Genomic DNA, 21,266 nt, shown 5'->3' on the forward strand with positions numbered 1-21,266 from the left:
TTCTCAGAGCGCTCACACACACACACACACACAAGCATACACACACACACACACACACACACAAGCATACACACACACACACACACACACACACACACAGCAGGCCATTCCACCCAGTTGCACACGCTGACCCCCTTGCTCCTGCCTCCCCCCCGTCTAATGTTTGGACTCTGCTTGGTGCAGCTGGCCCGTGTTTGCTGTAAACAGAATATGGGGGCACATTCCCTGACCCTGCCCGGGAGAGAGCCGGGAATAATGAAGCTCACTGGGAGGGGCTGGGAATTCATGAAAATTAAACCACTTTCAGACCTGCAGATCCATCCATGTGGATAGATTGAACACTGAATCCAGACAGGCGCTGTCACACTTGTTCACATCTCCTTAACTCTTATTTTAACTGAAAGCTTACGTTAGAGTTGGCTCAAACGTATTTGCCCCTGACTTTCGTGATAATTAAATTAAGGTATAATCACTGATTGCCATTAGGGTATACGGTGCATTGTCACTGCTGCCTATACTCACTGTCAAGATTAAAGATTATAGTCACCGACACAGCGCGTAATTGGTGTGAAATGATTAAATGTCGTTTTCTCTTGGGAGCTGTGCAACCCTTGCCCCAAACCAAACGGGCCTCCGGTGGAACTGTGGCCTCCCCGCTTCACTTTCGAGATTTTTTGGGATGGGCTCGTCTCCTCTGGTGGACCTGTCCTTTCAGAGTGAATCTGGCTTTCCTCCCTGACAGTCTGACAGGTGTCGGCTTCATTGGGAACTCCTGTTCTCACACTTTGCCACTTTCCCAAGGTTCAGCACCGTGGTCTTTTGCCTGGCCTCAATTTTTGACTCCGGCCTGAGTCCTGCTGGACGGGGGAAAAGCGGGGGGGGGGGGGGTGTGAACGGTTAGAGCGAGCTGGGAGGGGTGGGATGGGCTTGGGTGGACGCGAAGACTCCAGGAATTTCATTAGCACAGCACCCTGAATTTTCCGTCTATGTGTTTGCTGTTCCTGACTCTGAATCTCTCTTCTGTCTCTTCTTCTCTGTGCAGAATGGAAATGCCTCCTGGACCGACGAAGCCGATGGAGGGAGAGGAAGAGGCGAGGCGTCCAGAGACTTCGCCAAGGTGAGCCCGTCCGTCACGCTGCTTCTCCTTCGCCGACCTGTTGCCGTGACAATGCTGGAATGTCCCATTTGCATCAAGTGCTTTTAAAATGAATGCCGTGTGTTAAATTGTAAAATTAGGATCAAAATTGTTTAGAAGAATTTTGTTGTTTATTGCTTTTGACTGTGTTTGTGAGAGAGTGTATTTATATGACTAATGCATTGAATGTATTTTGGTACACTATGTTGAATGTATTTTTTAAAGGCACATGACTGAAAAGTATCAACTTCATTACGACACAGGACATTGCATGTGAATGCCTGAATTTATTTAAACATTTATAGATTATGATGCTGTCCAGGAGGGTCCTCACCCAAATACATTAGTAACATTCTACACATTATGGATGAACTTGCCACCCCCTCCCCCATTTTGTCTATCTCGTTTGAGGTAATGAATGCACAATGGAGGCAGAGATACTCATCTGTGGGCTGTACGTACTTTTCCTTCTCTGCAGCTGTACGAGTTGGACCATGACCCAAACCGGAAAGAGTTCCTGGATGACCTGTTCACCTACATGCAGAAACGAGGTACTCCCGTGACTCTTCCGTCCCCCTCTCCCAGCTAAGACCAACACAGCCTAGTCTGACCCCTTCACCACTGACAGATTCTGTTGTGCCTTGAAGTACCTAAATCGCATCCAGTGAAACCATCTTCACCTCCAGCCTTTCAGAATTAGCTGTTTGGCCCAGTGTTTTTTTGTGTCATTTGCTTTAACATGATCACCAGATTGGAATTTGTCTTGAACGCGAAATGCAACCAAGATGTCTCTTTGCTTCTGGTGTGCATCTGTTCAGATCACCTGCTGCTAAAAAAAAGCGGTTTGAAGTTGGGAATTGCCTGTATGGGTGGTGGCTTTTTGTTAAAGCCTCTGTGTGCTCTATTTGCCGTGCCGGGGCGCCTCCCTTTACCAAGCCCAAGCCCGGTGCGCTCCCAGCTCAGCGTAAGCACGCCGGAGGTGCCGAGGAACCACGATCGGCCTCGTTTTTAAATAGGTTTCCTCAAAGTCCAAATCTCGGTCACCTCTAACCCCCGCCGCACGCAGGCTAATCGCAGTGTTCGTTGTCTCTGAGAGGCATGCTGTTTTAAACAAAGACTGTGGTTATCTTTTTGGTCTTTTACCTTTTACTAAAATCTGAGGGCTGTGCTGTTTATATGCGTTTGCGAGTACATAGGAGAGTTGTTGCCCTTTGCTTAGTCGCAAGGGTCCCCAAGTTTGCTGTCAAATTTTTAAAAAGGGAAACCATTTCAGTCAGAGAAACGGCTTCCAAAGGGGAATTTTTATAAATAACACATGCAGTAAAAAAAAAAAGAGGCCCACACATTCTCTGGTGAGTTTGCTCTTGTGTGCTTTGCCGGGAGGACTTTTACGTAAATATTGTTTTAAATGTCTGCCCCAGAGGAGTCAACATCATCGACCCTCACCCTCTCCCTGCGCAGTTCTGCCGCTGAACGTTTTTGTACCGTTAACAAAGCCGCTGTCGGAATTGGGTTTTTAGATCCAGGCTGACGCTTGCCCTGAGTAGTTTGAGAAGCTGCCGCTCGATGTTCTTGGAAAGCCCGAAAACGGTGAGCGGTGACCGCCAAGAGGAACTCGGGAGACCGTGCGCCGCCCGGCGTCTAGACGGTCACTGTTAGCACCTTCCCTTTCGACCCCGTCTCCTACAAGCAGTCAGAGATTGGGGCGGGGTGATTGATTGATTGCCTTTTGAAAGAGAAGGGGAATCACCAAATTCCTTCATCTTCGGGGCTCGGAGCGTCTTCGCAGGCGTGCCGGTGGGAGGAGCCGCGAGCTGACCCCCCCCTCCCCCCCCCCCCCCGATCCCTCCGATATCAGACCTCCGCATTTTTTCAAACGGTGCCACAGGACCGAAGCTCCGGCTGAAGAAGCGCCCTTTTGTCCTGGGTCTGTTTGGCTGTCGGCACTTTTGTTCCGCATCATTTACTTTGCCCGTCCCTCAGCCGCCTTAACTGGCGGCCTCCAGTGCTGCATAATCTGGGAAAAACACGGTACAGACGGCCCTCGCCATTCCTGTGGAATGCGCTGTGTAAATGACCAAGATTTGGGGAATCCACAAAAACTACAGTGGAGATGCCTGTGGCTTATTCCCAAAGGAGGTTTGTTCCATACACAAAAAGACAGCATTCTGAGAGTAAAAAAAGAAAACAAAACTGTATTAGCCAAAAATAATGACTGACGCGTTAGTGATGGTAAATCTATAAAGGGATCATGTAATAATTGTGTGTAATAATTGACTAGCTCTGGCTATGTGAGATAAGTAATACAAATGGGATGAAAAGATGAAAAATGTGTTTAAAAAGAGAAATGTGTGCTCTGAATTGCGTCGAGAAAGATGAAGAGCGCTGTGTGCTCTCCCTCTCGATGGCGACCCAGCGGCGTCCGCTACAAGCGTGTCCGCCGACCCACCCTACCTGGCAGCACCGTCTGACAGTAAATACGACCTCTTTAAAGGCCGAGACAAAACAACGGTGGCCTGACCCTTCTTTCAGAAATAAACACCGCCTGGCTAACCGCCACCGTTTCGTAATCCAGCGCTTTGATCACAGAAAAGCGAACTGGCCAAGCCGTCTGTTCGCTTGGGCACGAAAAGGTCACCAGTAGGCGCAGCCACGGCCCAGAAAGGGCGTTAGGCGGACGGCCTTCGCCACCAGATTAAGAACGATACTGTGAAACCGGTCGGTACCGGTCGGTTTCCTGCCAGTAGCGCTTATTCAACGCGGCTGGGTTTGTTTGTGTAAATCCTTGCGTGTGTGGTTCAGGCTTGTTTTATTTGTGTAAATCTGTGTGTGCATAGTTTAGTCTGGTTTTATTTGCTTTGCTTAAAGGCTGTAAGTCTTGCTCCTCAGGGGGGGCTGCGCCACGGATGTGGGTGGATGAGGGAGCCACGTGGCGCACGCCACGCTGTTTCACAGGTCATGTTTACCCCCCCCCTCCTCAAACTCTTTAAAATGATTGGTCGGGAGCATTAAAGTCAGGAACGGCGCGGAGTCCGGGCGCGGGGCGCGGGGCCCGGAGCACGTTAATCCTCCGGGCCCCTGCGAACGGCCCGTACTGCGGCCCCCTCCCGCCTCCCTGCGCTCACCAGCGGCAGGGGCGTGCGTTCATCATCGAGGAATTTCGCCAGCTGTCCGAAACGTAGCGGGACCGCGAGGAGGGCAGATTGATGGCTTTTTTAGAGAGAGAGGAGCAGCTTTTTACTGTCCAGCGGGGGCAGAGCGCGGAGCGGGCGGGCAGAAAGAGGGAAAAAAAAAAAAAACCAAACCGCGCACAAGTAATTTTTATTTATCGCTGGAATGCGGGATAAGATCTGTGTAATTTACGTTCTTCCGCCCTTGGGAGGGAAAAAAATTGCATTCCCACGAACAACTGGCCCGTGGATCGAGAGAGAGAGAGAGAGAGAGAGAGAAGATGGCTGACAATAGCAGAGATGGAAACCTTTAAATGGCCTGGTTTGATTGGGCCATTAACCCCCACTCCCCCAAAAGGTTTCACTTAAGCAGATGGGAGATCGTTTGCGCTGGCCTGCCCCCCTCTCCCCCCCCCCCCCACCTTCTGAAGCCGGAGATGGTGGTGGTGGTGGGGAAGGGGGGTGAGGGGGGGGCAGGGGGCTGCATGGGAGACCGGGGGCTCTTTATTACAGAGGATAAAAACGGCTGTCGGTGCTGTCCAGAGGACATGATTGATGACGTCGGCCATGACGGACGCGTTTGAGCGCTAAGGGACGTCCGCGGAAGGGGCTGGGCGTCGGGAGAACGCGCAGGCTTGGATAAAACGCCCACACGCACAAGACGTCCAGGTCGTTTAATCCAACGGTTTCACGCGCGGGTTTGGGGTGGGGGGCGGGGGGGGGGAACATATGGCGCTTAGCTTTGAGTGACATCACAGCTGCGGCGCAGGGGGGGATGGCGGTTTTTATTGTAGAACGGCCCCCCTGAAGTGTGACGGGGTGTTTAGGGAAGTCTCGGCGCATGTCGCCCTTCCCCGGTTAAGAGGCTTCCCTGGTCAGGAGGATTGGCGGGGGAGGTTAAGACCGGGGTGATCCGCCAAGCTGCGCGCGGGCAGGACGGAGGCCGTAATCCGGCCCCGCTGACAGGCCCCGCGGCGTAATCCGGACGCAGCCGTGAGGACCGAGGAAGGGGGGGGGGGGGGGGGAGAAAGGCAGCGATCGGCCCGTCAAATAAAAGAAAGTGGACCACACCCGGTAACCAGGGTGTTGACCGCTTTTGATTTGAATTACCACACTTTTTCCGGTCACTCTTTTTCTTTTTTTCGCCATTCTGATGTTCCCAGGCTGTTGGGAGGATTTGCCAGAGGAAAGGGGGGAAGGGGAAGGGAGGGGGGGGGGGGGCAGAGGGGAAGTAGCCATGTTGGCATGCCGTGGGAACAGTGGAGGCGCTTGGGACAGGGGGCAGGGCGACGGGGAACACGAGGAGGCTCCGAAAACATTTGAGCCGCACATCGACCCAAGAGCTCCGTTCACACCAGTTAGCCGATTGAAGTGAATTCACTCTGCATTTGCATTGCATGGCATTACATTATTTTCTTAGGAAGACCCACCGTGTTTGCAGTTCTTCATTCGACACCACCCGCGGTGTATTTGTACAGCTGGGATTTTTTTTTTCTGGTACAATTTAGGCAAAGTTCATTCCTCAAAGGTGCAAAACTCTTTCCCTTCTTAAGGCTGGAACCTGTTTCCCCAAGGTGCAGATTTCAGTGCTGTTGGAACTGAGCTACGCTTTCTGATCTGTCGCATCGAAACTGAGTTCAGGACCGCGCCGCGGTGTTTCTGTGTCTGTGTTTTTCTGAGTCAGGTCGCGCGACGCGCTCGTCTCCCGCTCGATCTCCTCGGCTGTCGAGCTTCCTGGACTGTCATAAACGGCTCAGTTTACCCTTTCACACGACGGAGGCCGCCCCCGAGCCGGGGCCACGCTTCGGGAATTTCGGAAGCGGGGTTTCTGAGCGCTCGAGCATCGTCGGAGCGGAGGGAAAACGCGCGGGAAGTGACTAGCGCTTTTTTCCCCTCCGTCGCTCCTGTCTTTCTCCCTGTCTGCCGCTCCCTCTGTTTATTGTGCTACGGTGGCCGCTGCTGAAACTGGATAACACCGCGGGGGGACAGGAGCGGAGGGGAGGAGTGTCGGGGTTTGAGGGGGGGGTAGGCTCTGGATTAAGGGGCCTCCTGTCCTAGCGCGGGTGATTAATGAGCCCCTAAAACCGGGAGCCCGGCCCTTTGATAAGGGGGAGAGTGGCGGGCGGCGGAGCAGGGGGGGGGGGGGAAGACAGGCGGCCGCGCGTTGTGAGAGTGGGAGGGTGAGGGGGTCTGCGCAAACGAGGGGAAGGGACGGCTGCCTCCCTTTCTCGCTCCCCTGTCTTTCTCTCCCTCGTTCCCTCTCTCGTGAGGGAGGGAGAGAGAGCGGAGCGGAGAAGGGAGGCGGCGGTCTCGTTTGCACGGAAACGAGGCCTCGGGTCTTTCGTTTCCCGCTGGAAGCCGGCCCATCCATCACGGGGAAAGGGCCCGGGCCGACAGGCTCGACCTGCCGCAGAGGCAGGAGCAGAGAGGCCTGCCGGGGGACCCTCCGCGCTGGAGACGCCGCCTGGATAGAATCAACCTTCTCGGGGTTGTTTTGAAATCGTTGAGTTATCGATTAGGCTCGAAAACCTGGGCCATGGCAACTGGGAAAAATGCAGGATGGAATCCAGAGCTTAAGCATGTGCAGGGAAACGTACGCGATCGCCTGCAAGGCAACACAGAGCTTTTCAATCACATTTATGCAAGCTGCTCTATCTTACGTATGCTAATTACATACTTTTTTACAAATAACAAATTATGTTGTGATAACAAACATTTAAACTGCAAAATTTCATTAAAGTTAAGTCAAAGTACTACAGCCACCAAGGTTATAACTGAGCTAATACCAACAATGAAGTAGTAAAATATAGTATAATAAAGGTAAAATAAATCCATACATTCAAGGAAAGACACCATGATGGCTAACTTTGATAGTACTAGCAATAGCACTACCAAGCTGTCAAGTGGCTGGTCACTGATTTACCGTAGTTGGTTTAGATTTTGTTGGCTTTAATTGAAACTGATTTTAGATTTGGCTTTTGTCGAAGATGCAGTTCTCTTGGATCTAGGTTTGGAACCCCATCCGTAGGGGAAGATCAGGGCAGCGACAGGAGTGGTGACAAAACTATAGCCGTGGGGTTCTTTAAAAATTGCAGCTGTCCAGTAGGGTGGGTTTGTAAGCTAGCCAGTGGGGAGGGGCAGTAGCCCAAGGGGTGTATGGTACCAGGGCCTGGACCTGTAGCTGTATGTGGTATTTGGGAAGGAAATGGCAGATTCTCTTGGATTTTAGCCACCAAGAAGGGGCAAGATGCCGGTCGGCATTACAGAAGGAGAAGCTGGAGAGCATTGTCAGTGGTTATGTGATGTAGATAGCTTGGCTGTGGGTTTTGAACCACAGCCCCTGCCGGCCACCACCACGATACGATTACCTTGGTTGACTAAAGACCAAGGTCCTCAGCTATGATGAAACTCTGAGCTCCACTGCGGTAACTCAAAGGGGTGCGGGCGGACTGCAGAGTGATTCGAACGCTGCGGCAAGGATTCTGAAGAGGCAGCTTTTCACTCCCTTTTATTTCGATTCTGAAAACACAGAATGTTCATCCCTGTGACAATATACTATAAAAGCAGACTTTTGTTCTCATTTTGTAAAACAATTATGGCTCACAAAAAAAATGTCGTGAGCCATAATTCATCCGCATAAAACTGCAGTAGGATGTTCATGCGCACCGCCAAGTTTGAAACTAGATGAAGCTTCTGTTCCTTTGGAACTGCAAGTGTGCGAAAACAACCTTCATTTAACGGACCCTTTGTCCTCTTCCAACTTACTTTTTCAATACTCAACTTGTTTTCAGGGGAACGTATTATCGACGATCCTGTTTCTCGCATTTTTAATTTACAGATGCAGCTGTCTTGCTCTCTTTCTCTCTCGTTCTTTTTTTTCCAGAATGGGTCCTCAGTTAGAGGACTGGGTCCACAATGCCTGCGTTATCAGCTCCTCTGTAATTACAGACGTACTGTATGGGGATTTGCCTCTCCTAATCTCCAGAGCTGGGAGGAACTTAATTACAGGGGCCTATAAATAATTGGAGTGAGAATGAGGAATGAGGGCTCGATCGGGAGGCTTGATAAGCTCCCTCCATGTCTCTCTCCGTCTTCATCTTTCAGAACGAATCAGAGACTCCTTCCTAGGGTGAAAGCCTGCAGAGCACAACAAGATACTTAATCCTTCCAAAAAGGGGAAGTTGTGTTGTGGAGTTAAAAGCAGAAGGGAAGCTAGGTAGTGTTCCGGGCGTTACAAAGGCTGGAGTCTCGATTGGTATATGGCAAGCAGACAGCAAGTGCTTTGTGCAAATTCCATATGTCCTGCCTTGATATTGATCTTCATAATTAGATTTTTCTCTCTCAGGAAAATTATTGGCAGTTTAGCCAGTGGCTTCAGCGTTTTTGTTTGCTTTCTCCAGGGCAATTCATATGTTACGTGATTATACACTTTTTTTTAAATGCAAGTTACCTGCAGTTATAGTTTACTAAAGCAATTCAAGCTGTGTACTTTGTGTCCCAGGATAACGCTATGTTGCATCCATTCAGCAGAAGCTCCTTCAGATTGACTTGCATAGTGAAGCAACGTTATAGTACCCTACGTACCATGCTAATCCACTCCACACCTCCCAGTCCCCTCTGCCCCCATCAGCGACAGTAAGCCTATGCTGTGCAAACTGCGTTTCATCCAGGAATCATCAGGCTCGTAAAAAATAAAACCACTTCCTGACCTGTGCCCGCCTTCCGGTCTGGGACCACCCCTTCCCCCCCCGCCCCTCCCCTCCCCCGCCGAGGGACAGCAGTCACAGGCCGGAGCCGCAGCCCCACGCGGCTGCTGACGCTGGCGTATCGATTACCCGCGCGGAACTAGAAATGGCGCTGGCGAGCTGATGGCTTTATCTGTCAATCCGCGCGCGTATCGATCCTAGCGATCGCTCGCAGCGGTATGAAAGAATGCCGGGGCGGGCGGGGTGGGGGGGGGGGGGGGGGCGGGGGGAGCCACAGGAATTCCCTTGAGACGCTGTCAATAAACACGTCTAAATCACTGTGCCAGGAGTGGCTGCTCGCGCTCTGTTTACCCTCTGAGAAATGAGCGCTTCCGTTCGTCCTCGCTGCGCTCCTCGGTGTCTCCGTGAGGTCGGACGGAAGGAAACGCAGATGTTGACATCTGTTGGCTCTCGAGGCTGGGCTCGGTCAAATCCAGCACGTGCTCGTTTGAAAATTGAAACACGACTGTGTTTTGCTTTCAAAGGCCACCATCTCACAGAACTTCCTGTTTTGGAATCAACGTTCGCGTGCCCCTCCAGAAAGACTAGCCGTGATTAGCATGGTTGAATTGCTGTTTTGCTGCTCCTTTTAACCCAAAATGGCTGCGGTGGCTTTTTGGAAATGTTCCGGCCGTGCCTGTGTGTGTTTTAGAATCCGACCAATTGGGTGTAATGAAAATGGGCCGTCGGTACAGCCCAGTGTAATAGAATCCGTTTTCTTCGGTCATTTCTGGAAAGCCAAGCTAAGTGATTGAGTCACGTGTTTACCCGCTGCTTAAAGACAAAGGAAGGGTTTTGAACAGAAACAGATCTGCAGAGTGGTTGTTTTCTTTTCTTGTGCGATTGTCCATTCCGGTGCCTGCCCACTTACTTCTGTGTCCAGTGAGGGAACGGAAGGGAACTTCTTCATAATCTGCATCAATGCGGTTAATTGTGCTCTTCCCTTAAGTAGCTTTGCATCGTAATCTGGCTTTAACCCCCTTGTAGGAAGATTTGGAACAGCAACAACTGCCTGAGGTGTCATGTGCTCGCATGTACGTGCATGTGGGTATATGTGTTTGTGTGTGAATTTAGTTTCAGTGGCCATTTCTCTTTAAGAGCGCTTTCACACATAACATGCAATTGCTAGCCAATCCCCTTCTGATGTCTCACTTAGGTGCGAAAAGGGGGTGGGAATGGGAGTTTTGTTTTAACGTTGGTTTAAATGCTGTCTGTTTTCCTCCCGTCGTGATATTCAGTGTCGTTTACATGTACAGGCAAGCAAGCGAGTGTAAATGAGTGGTCATGTGAAGGTACTTGGTTGAGCAATAGGACTGCCATAACTCAAAAGAAGAGTAATCACAACTAAATCATGCTGTCTGTGGTCTATTTTTCAAAGTGTGTGAGCCAGTGCAGTGCCCACACTGCCAATGCTAATATGAAATGTTATAAACTGAAAACTCAGAATCTTCATAATTGTTCAGTCATTTATCAGCATATAACTATTCCATGGTATGTTAGCTTATATTCTAGCTATTATCTGTCTTTTCTTACATATAAATAAAATGGGTATTTGGGCAAAAATGGTGCTCTGCTTTGTAGATTTATTGTAGGATTACGAGCGTAACTTGGCACGCACTGTGCGTGCTTCAGTAATTCTTAAACCAGAATAAACAGTGTTTCCGTGGAAAAGTACTCAAATTCTAATGCCTCCAATTGACTCTGCTTTCACGCTGGCCTTTCTGTGCAAACGAAGGGGCCATTCGAATGCTGATGGTGTGTGTGTGAAAGCACCCGACGGCTTCCCAGCTGTGGCAGACAGACATTACCGGCAGACAGGAGAGGCGTTTTGCTCTTTTGTTTATTCGGGCGTCGTCAGGGGCAGCGCACATCAAAGCCCTTTTAGGGCGCGCGGATGAGAGGCTGGCTAACCGTAGCGCGCCCCGAGGCACGCTACGGGAGCGCGGAGGAAGGCGTGCGCGTACGCCTGCAGGCCCCTCGTCTCCCCGATCCCTTCATCTGCAGTAAGATCGGGGTCCGAGATTATCTGACTTACTGCTTGGTTATCTCGTTTGCTTTGGTCTGTCCGTTTCGGCTATCCGCTACGAAAGGCTCCGTAGTAAATTCCCTGCGTTGAGCGTCGGCTGCAGTAAGAGAGTGGCGAATCAAAGCGGGGACGTCGGCTGGGGAGGTTTTCGCTTCTTCTCCGGTGGCGATCGTTCGTAGGGGCACGCGAGACCGCTTGCTGGCGCTCTCGACAGCTTCCCGCCGCCGGCGATTTGTCACGGCCGGCCAAAGCCTGCGCACCTCCAGGTAGGCAAGGGACTCGAGTTACAGCTGAAGTGCCCGTCTCAATTTACGCGAGGTCCAGCCTTTTCAAGCCCCCTCCCTGCCCCCTCCCCCCTCCCCCCACGGCAGGTGACCCATCTTTATGATTCGAGCGGTGGGACTCATGTTTCTTCTGCGGCCACGTCCCTCCCCCTCTCTCTTACAGATCTAATCAAGGTGAATGAGATCAAGGCTTTCTGGTGTAGGCTAATTGTGGACGAGCCCCAAATGGCTTTTAATGTCATGTGACTATAAATGCAGTGAGCTCCATAATGTTTGGGACAAAGATATATTCTTTTTTTCTTGATTTGACTCTGTAATCCACATTTTAAATTTGTAATCAAACAATTTGCACGTTGTTAGAGTGCAGATTCTCAGCTTTTATTAGAGGTATTTTTTCACCATGTAGAAATTACAGCACTTTTTTTTATACATAGACCCCCCATTACAAGGCAAACGGCTTCACGGGTGTTTCTGATTTGTCAGGTGTGTTCAGTTTCGTCAGTGCAGGTGTAAGAGAGCTTTCAGTATCTAGTCTTGATTCTAGTCTTTTGATTGCTTTTGGAGTCTGTTATTGGCTTTTGTCAGCACGAGGACCAGAGTTGTGCTAATGAAAGTCAAGGAAGCCATTGTGAGACAGAGAAATAAGAAAAAAACAGTCCGAGACATAGGCCAAACCTTAGGCGTACCAAAAGCAACTGCTTGGAACATCATTAAGAAGAAAGCAACGGCGAGCTCAGTAATCACAAAGGCGCCTGCTTGGCTAAAGAAGACCTCTACAGATGATGACCAAAGAATTTACTACATGATGAAGAAAAAACCAAAAAAGGTCTGGAAAAAGGCTTTTGGACAGATGAGACCAAGATTGACTTGCATCAAAGTGATGGCGAGAGCAACGTGCGTAAGCCAAAAGGAACCCCCCAAGATACAAAGCACCCCCCTCATCGGTAAAACATGGTGGTGGAGCTGTTATTGTTTGGCCATGTATGGCTGCCGTGGGTTCTGGCTCACTCGTATTCACTGATGATGTAACCGCTGATAGCTTCAGCAGAATTAATTCTGAAGTGTGCAGAAGCATTTTTTTCTGCTGAAGTTCCATCACTTGCCTCAAAACTCATTGGATTGAATTTATCCTACAGCAAGACAATGGTCCCAAGCATACTGTAAAGCAACAAGTTTTTGTAAGCCTGAAACTGTGAAAAGAGTACTGTTATTTCTACATGGTGAAAAGCAAAGTGTATAAAATACCCTCAAATGAAGGCTGAGAATGTGCTCTTTAACCATATATGAATTGTTTGATTACACATCTAAAATTGTGGAATACAGGGCCAAATTAAGAAGAATGTCTTTTTCTGAAACATTATGGCGCTTTTGACAACTCCAGCAAATTGGATTTGAAATAAAACAATGGATATGAGGTTAAAGTGCAAACTCAGCTTTTACATCAATATCAGGTGATTCGTGTAGGAATTACAGCCCAGTGCTTTAGCATATACAGTATATATATATATATATATGTATATATAAACCTCCTACCTCATTTTAAAAATAAGTTGGTTTATTCTGAAACAGGGCTGTTTCAGGGGTTGGACTAATTTAGGTGTTGGGAATTGCAGACAAGCTCCAAATGGCTTTTAATGTTATGTAACTCCCATGTGACCTCCCACCTATTTTTTTTTATTTGGTGTATTTTAAAATATATTGGTTTATTCTGAAACAGGGCTGTTTTAGGGATTGGGCTAGTTCAGGTGTTGGGGAGGTCCTAGAAGTGGACACAGGGAGGGACTTGAGGGGCCCGGCCCCAGCTCCTGTGAGAACGACGATCCGGGCCGGGCCGCTGCAGCAGCAGCGCCAAGCCTTGCCGCCAAGGTACCGCCATGGGTCAGGTCCACAGCCCGGTACCAGGATCTCGCACGTCACAAGTCGCGGCGCTGATCACGCGGCGGGGAGAATTTTATCCGTCAGACCTCCCGACAACTGTGGCTTCCAATTCTCCCTCCCCCTGCCCTCCCCGCGAGTGCCGGGGGCGCGGTCAGACGGGCTAAATGGAGCGCGGATATATACTCGTTACCACTTGATATGAAAGGCGAGGCGGTCATGCGAGCGGATCCCGGACTAAAGATAGCCGAATTCCGCCCGCTTCATCTGGCCCTTACCTTTTATGTCTGTGGGCCCCCGACATCGAAAATAAAACAAAACGGCGCTGGGCTGAGCGCCGCGGCGGCTCTGCTCAATGCAGCCCCCCGAACCCCCCCCCCCCCCCCCCACCCGTGCGGGCTAGCGCGTAAACCCAACGGCAGCGGCCGCGGGGAAAAATAAACACGCAGCAGAAGCAGTCCGTCTCTCTTAACTGCGGCCCGTCTCTCTCTCGAGCCGGGCAGTGTCGAGGGTGCAATGTTTGGGGCTGAGTTAGAGGGGTGGGAAGCAGGCCCTGTTTGGGCTCTGGGTAGGGGGTGGGGGTGGGGGGGGGCGGGGGGGCGGAGGGGCGGAGGGGCGGGGGGGTTCCTCCAGACACAGTGGAAGGACTCAGGCACAAGTTTGCAGGCCGTGTGCTGTGGCTCACGCTACTCTTCTGGCAGTGATCCAGTGGCTTCCCAGCTGGCTGTCCTCTCTCTCTCTGTCTCTCTCTCTCTCTCTCTCTCTGTCTCTCTCACTTTCTCCCTCCCTGTCCTTCTAATTCCAAAATGCTTTATTGGCTGGAAATACTTAATACAGTAATTGTTCCATACAGCAAATATACTTCATACAGTAAATATGACTCAGGATCATTGACATCCGACTTGGACATGTCATGCCTTTAAAATGTCTGTATGATTAATCATTAAGATGATGATATCCTTGCACAAGCTCATATGTACTCATCTCAGAAGTATTCCAGACGATCGTGACGATGCTGCCACGAGACAGTACAGTTACGAGATGAACGGGAAAATAAAATTGAACTGCCCCCCCACCCCCCGGCCGGTCAGCCGTGACTCAACCAACCATGTGACGTTTGGATAGACCAATTGCAGACAAGGGGATGTCTGTGAACTGGTGGGGTGTTTGGGCTTGGGCTTCCACGCACCGTGCCGTACGAACTCAAAACACTACGTTTTTTTTTGTTCGCCTCTTGTTATAAACGCGTTTCAAACAAAAGGGTTCGTTTTGAGTACACTGACGCCTTTACACAATGACCACCCGTATGCACTTATTTTTTGTAGCCACGTTTTTTTGTGTCTGCCCTTTTCAATGGCAAGGGTGTGTTCACTGAGCTTGTATTTGTTTGGGGTCTGTGTCTGCTATGTATCTCTTACAGAGTAGAGATACTCTACTAATGTAGTTTCTCTCCCTCTCCCTGTACGGAGTCGAGAGAGGGGCATGGCAAGCATGGTTTCTGTCATCAAATCAATTCTCCTATACATACTGTATATACATATATATATATATAAATATATGTTCCAGAGCTGTGTTGTCAAATCAGATGGGTGTACATGTTTTCTCTCGTGTTTAATGCGCTCAGTCTGCTGTGAATCCTGTTTGTTGTAACCATTCAGTCTTTATTGCATTTTCCCCCCAACTGGCTTTGATGATGGTCTCTTCTTCGTTTCTTTCGTGTTGCGTCTATCTGTAAGACCTCGGCAGGAGCCAGGGTGCGTCGACGTTCTCGCTGTAAAATTCATTTCCTGTCCTCTCCTCAATCTCTGCCTTAAAGAATGCTGTCGCTCTGCCTCTTAATTATTTAAAGAATGCTGGTAATGTGAAATAAGCCATATTTGATTTACCACAGTGGCGTCAGGCCTGGCCCATTGATTTATTATAGAGCCCTTTAATGTTGGCAGCTGTTTTACTCTAAAAATAGGTCAGAGGTCAGATGTAATGACCTTGTTTTTACAGAGAGGAAGAGTGGGGTGGGGGGGGAGCTCGGGGACGGGGGGAAGGGGGGAGCGGGGAGGGGGCTCTTGGGGGGTGGGGTTAAGACAATGCCATAATTAGCGCTCATCTACATTTCTTCGCCTGCCCTCATTCTGTCAGTAATGAAAAAAACATATCACTTTTTATTGGGGCTCTTTGTTTTGTCGAAGGCATTAGAATGTCTGCGTGTGCAAGTTCCTGTGTTCTCATGTGGTTATGTCAGAGGTCAGTAGTTGCCAGTAATGCATTACTGTAATGGTTCTCCCCAGTGGGATAACAGACTGCTGAATTCTGCCCCCCCCCCCCCCCCCCTTTCTGCTTTTTTACCTCCACCAAAGCCAAAGCCAGAATCTGCACACACAGCCCTCCTCTGTCCGGAGCTCCTAACTGCAGATAGGGCCAGGGGAGTGGTTCACCAGTACCACTTCCCACAGCAGTGACCTTTGACCCTGCAGCGCCATTAATCACTCTCTTCCTGATGGCTGATGGGAAAATCAGTCCAGGGCTAGGGAGAGGAAGTTCGTGGCCAGTTAGAGACCATTTCAGCGGAGCAGGCAAGGGCCATTCCCTGCTGCTCCCCCATGAGCGTCAGCCAATCGCAGCCCTCTCAGCTGCTAGCGAATCAGTAGCTTACCCCACCGGAGGCTTTCAGTAAAAACAAAAAATGCGGGACATTTCTGTGGTAGCCAGCATTGTATAACACAACAACCTTTACCTTTCTATGGCCCAGGGTTACAGTGCCCTGCGATATGTTGTACGTTTATGAATGTTTTCAAAGACAGTTTTACAATTAGCTCCTCAAAGCCATGTAATGCAATCTGGCCCTAGCTTTAAGCTGCTTTAAACCAGATACTGTTTCAGTGGCAAATGACTGATTACTATGAATTGCATCTTTGTATGCACCAATGTTTGCCTTGATATACGCAAATGTGGTCTGTACAGTCAGCGAAATGCCGTTTTTAAATACTTTGAACGTTTAAAAAAAAGACGTTTTATACACATGCTCCTAGCCGTTCGAAAAAATAAGCCAAATGCATATCGGATATAGCCCGATGTCATATTTTGAAATCGTTGGTGCCTTTCACGAAGCCCTGTTGCAGCGCTGGTTGTTTTTCGTCGTCCCGAGGCATCAATCAGTCGCCCACAAACATCGCACTCACCCCTCCGGGCTGCTCAATTAAAGCCGAAACGCGGGGGTCTGTCGTCCGTGTTTTCCTTTGTGCGTCGTATGTTTTTCCCTCATTGTCCGGAGGGATGAGTGCTCCTTTATGAAAACATCGCTGCGCTCGGCTTCCTGCTGACCTGCGCTTTAATTCACACATCAATAACCTCCGCCTGACCTCCGACCTCTGGAGTTGCACTAATTGTTTGATGTACGATTGATGTCCGATACCGCATTAAATAACTGTTGTTTCCAGGACAGGCCTTTCAATAGGCATTCCTGGGCCTCAGTGCCTGCTCTGGATGCTGGTGGTAAATCCAGCTCTGTTACTGGGCGACAAGGGGGAGGGAGGGAGAGAGGGAAGGGGGGGGGGGTTTGGGTTGGGTTCGCCACTGCTGTTAGCGGCACGCTGTCGATGCTAACGGAATAAGTGGCTGTCTGGCATCGTTCTCTCTTCAGAATAAAAAAATATTTTTGATGTTTTTAGCAACAGCGCTCACACGTAATCGGTTTTCCTTGCTTGGCCGTACCCCAGCCCTTACTTGTTAACTGGGTTTTTTTTTTTTTTTGCAATAACGTTTATTGGCCTTTTAAACCTTGTTGTCCTGTGCTGAGTGGATCAGAAGGTTCTGGAAAACAAGGCTATCCAAGCATCACAACGACTTGTGAGGAGTGTGTGAAATTGGTAGGCCGTACTCAAGCGTGCGGAGACAAGTTTGACACGTGTGACGCGTGCCTATCACGGTGCAACATTCTAGATGTAAACTTATCTCATATGTGTAGTACAACGTCTCTTGTGATGTTATTTATACATGTTTTCCCTCATTCTGTTGTTGTAGCCCTAGCTTCTCCTGGGTTAATTTTTTCTGGACTGAGTGGTAGTTTCAGTATGAGCTATGAATCTGCTAGCATAGTGTGCACTGAATTGGATGAATGGTGAAGGCAGTAGGATTTCCACTGAACAGGAAAATTCACTGTGAGGAGGGGGGAGTTTGCTGCAGTTTTTGATGCGTGTGTGTGTACGTGGATGTATTTGTGTATGTGCGTGTGCGTGCATGTGTGGGTGTGTTTATTTGTGTGGGTTTGTGCGTGCGTGCGTGCATTTGTGTGTATCTGTGTGTGTGTGTGTGTGGGTGTGTGCACATGCGTGTGTGGGTGTGTTTATTTTGCATATTTTTGTGCGTGTGTGTGTGTGTGTGCATGCACGTACCAGTGCCAGCATCTGTTAAGCCACAATTTGACAAGCGCATGTGTGAGCGTGTGGTTATATGTGTGCGCGAGCCTGGAACCAAGACTAATGGCGTAATTAAAGACAGCAGGGCATTTGGTCATCGCTGGAGTAAGCCATAAAATCAGGGGTAATCTCAGCACGAGCCTGGTGCTATTTGCAAAAGGCATTAATTGGTTTTGTTCCAGGTTTGGAGCAGCCCGTTGGGGGGGGGGGGGGCGGAGGTTGGAGGATTGCCTGGCATTACGGTACACAAAGCTGCCCCCCCCCCCCTCCCTTTTCGATCGGCACAGCCGCAATAACAGCAGCACAGTGTGGATTTACTGTGCCCAATCCCCTAAATGAGCTTCATTATACAAGCATGTCCACGTGCCCCGCCCCCAACCCCCACAGATTAGGATCTCTGCGCAGTCCTGGCACCATGCGACCATCCGAGAATTAAGTGTAGCCCTTTCCAGTCTGCAGCCACCACCAGCCCAACCACACACACCCACACACACACACACGCATACAAACACTCGCACACCTTCCACCCGCTTTTCTCCAGATAAACCGCTGGCAAGATGAATGCGTCTCTATCAAACTTAGGAGGCGGGCTGCAGAAGTGCGAGTTAGCATTGATTAGGCCCTGCTGCACCGTCCTTAAACTGGCCCTGGTGTCTTCTTTTAAAAGGGGGGCTGATACGCACAGCTCGAGGCTGTCTCAGGAACACAAAGACCTCTGCGCTGTGGCAGGCTGCTTTATTTATTTACTTGGCGCGGTCTCCCTTATCCGAGAGGATATTTACTGATGCAATTCGGGCTGTGTACCTTTGCTCAAGGGCGTAAACGGCAAAGCCCCCATCAAATCGGCCAAAGCCCTCAGGACGCAGGCCCGGCTTCACGGAAAAGCAACGACAGCAGAAAGGCCCGAGGCATTCTACCGTATTTTCTGTGGTATCTTGGCCCTGAAAGCTTCTTAAGGTCACATGGGTGATGTGTTATTTGTTTGTTTTTTGGGTTATTGCTGCAGGGACTCCAGTGAATAGGATCCCCATCATGGCCAAGCAGGTGCTGGACCTGTACATGCTGTATAAGTTGGTGACGGAGAAGGGAGGGCTGGTGGAGGTCATCAACAAGAAGATCTGGAGGGAGATCACCAAGGGCCTGAACCTGCCCACCTCCATCACCAGCGCCGCCTTCACCCTCCGCACTCAGTAAGGGCCCCTAATACCCATGATGCATCACTGTCCCTCTGCCTGTCTCCCGCACACTGCGTCAGTGTCTCTCTGCCTGTTTCTTCCACAATGCACTGGTGTTCCTCTGCCTATCTCCCCCACAATGCATTGGGGTTTCCCTGCCTGTCTCTCACACAATGCACTGGTGTTCCTCTGCCTATCTCCCCCACAATGCACTGGGGTTTCTCTGCCTGTCTCTCACACAATACACTGGTGTTCCTCTGCCTGTCTCTCACACAATGCATCACTGGTCCTCTGCCTATCTCCCCCACGATGCATCAGTGTTCATTTGCCTGTCTCTCCCACAATGCATCAGTGTTCCTCTGCCTGTCTCCCCCACAGTAGTCCTCTGCCTGTCTCCCTCACAATGCATTGGTGTTTCTCTGCCTGTCTCCCCCACAATGCATTGGTGTTCCTCTGCCTGTCTCCCACACAATGCATTGGTGTTCCTCTGCCTGTCTCCCCACAATGCATCACTGGTTGTCTGCCTGTCTGCCCCACAATGCATTGCTGTTCCTTTGCCTGTCTCTTCCACAATGCATCAATGGTTCTTTGTCTGTCTCCCCCACAATGCTTCACTGTTTCTTGACCTTTCTGCACTCCCTATGTCCGCTCATTGCAGAACAAACCCAAAGAGCAGATTTTATTGGGTAATCCTTTTGATTTGGGACCAAAGGTCCCAAAATTACCAGATCTGAAACGGTGGGTTCAGCTGACTATATTGCCTCTGTGAATCGTCAAGTCCATTAAGGCATACCTTTGATCCTGACAGTCCATCTGCACGGCCCTCTTCTCATGCTGTGAAGAGAGATCTGTTATCTTGTGTCTATTTTAGTCACTATAGACATTTTGTGCAATAGCTTATTAGAGTCATAAAGGACTGAACCCTACTCCATTTTGTCTTATTTTTTCCTTTTCTGTCATTAAATGTTGCATGCACATTACACAGAAAGGATGGGAGACAAAATGTAACATCTCCCCCTGTTCTTCCTATAAAAGAACAACAACAATAAACTTCTCTTAAAAAATTTTTGTGTATGTATTGTACGTTATGGCCAAGGATGGCAAGGAAGTTTCCCTCCTGGGATTAATAATGTGTAATGTAATATGCAGAGGTGGAAAATCCAGGTCCTCCCCAGTATTTTGTTCAAAAGGCCTGGATTTGCTCATTAGCATAATTATTCAGCCAGGAGACAGAACTAACTCCTGAAGTCAGCTGGCTGAGCTCTTGGGCGGCAGGGCTTTTACTCTCTAACCCCCTGCTCTTCCTGTCATGGCGGCGTGCCGCAGGTATATGAAGTACCTGTACCCGTACGAGTGCGAGCGGATGGGGCTGAGCTCTCCCGGCGAGCTGCAGGCCGCCATCGACAGCAACCGGCGGGAGGGCCGCCGGCCCAGCTACAGCGCCAGCCTGTTCCGCTTCTCGCCGTCCCCCGGCGCCGCGCCCCACATCCTCTCGCCCCCGAAAATGCCCCTCTCCTCCCTGGGCACGGGGGTCACGGGGGGCCACAACGGCCTGCGGGCCTCGCCCGGGCCGTCTCTGAAGAAAGCCGCCGGTGAGTTTGCGGCCGCGCCGACGCCGCCGCCGACGCCGCTCCCCCCGTCTGAAAGACCCGTAGAGTAGGGAGAAAGAGCAGGAGGCGTGACTCACGCCTTAACGCTCGCGGCGGCTGACCGTATTCCACGGAGGGCCCGGGAGTGTGCAGGTTTTCATTCCAGCCAATCGCCGCGCCTGCTGATTTCACTGGTTAACAGTCAGGAGGGCGCTGACTGGCGAAATCAGCAGGTGAAGCGATTGGTCGGAAGGCAAACCTGTATACCCTCCGTGGCACGTAATTGGGCACTACTGCCAGAACTGTACCTTGGGTGCTGCAGATTTCCTCTGTCTCTTCAAACAGGGCTGCCCAACCCTGTTCTTGGAGATCTGCCGTTCTGTAGGTCTTCGCTCCGACTCTAAAGCACGCCTCATTCAACGGCAAGAGATTTCATTGAGCTGCTAATGAGTAGAATGAGGTGTGCCAAATGACGGTTGATATGAAAACCTAGAGGTTCCCCCAGGAACTGGGTTGGGCACCCTGTCTTAAAAGGTTAATTACTGAGCTCCCTGAGCACATGGTCTCCTGCATTAAATACAGCCTTGTAATTGATCCAATTAAGGATTTGGGTGGCGGAAAAATCAGAAGCGCTTGAGACTTGGGTGACTTATTGCCGCTAGAGAAAAGAATCCATGTGGCTGTGTTGCTTATTGTTAAGGTTTGTAAAATAGTTTAAAAAAGGTCTGTTTAAAATGATCAAATAGCAAAACCAAAGCAAAGGCAGGAATCATTTCTGTGAGGCATCTAGGAGTGTGTTCATCCCAGTGGCATTGCAGCAGATAACTGGTAATTGGTCGAAAAAAAATGTTTTTT

At 50.0% G+C, this 21,266-nt stretch overlaps 1 protein-coding gene across 1 annotated transcript in view; it reads left to right on the plus strand.

The window, feature by feature from the left end:
* Positions 1-21,266, plus strand: part of LOC118226832 (AT-rich interactive domain-containing protein 3B-like) — a 51,527-nt gene that overhangs the window by 20,148 nt on the left and 10,113 nt on the right. The window contains exons 3-6 of the mRNA XM_035416770.1: positions 1,043-1,117; positions 1,614-1,686; positions 18,654-18,837; positions 20,149-20,414. Of these exons, the coding sequence (XP_035272661.1) occupies positions 1,043-1,117; positions 1,614-1,686; positions 18,654-18,837; positions 20,149-20,414 (598 nt within the window). The remainder of the gene's footprint in view (positions 1-1,042; positions 1,118-1,613; positions 1,687-18,653; positions 18,838-20,148; positions 20,415-21,266) is intronic.

This window comes from Anguilla anguilla, chromosome 5, assembly GCF_013347855.1.
Source record: "Anguilla anguilla isolate fAngAng1 chromosome 5, fAngAng1.pri, whole genome shotgun sequence".
Taxonomy (NCBI): domain Eukaryota; kingdom Metazoa; phylum Chordata; class Actinopteri; order Anguilliformes; family Anguillidae; genus Anguilla; species Anguilla anguilla.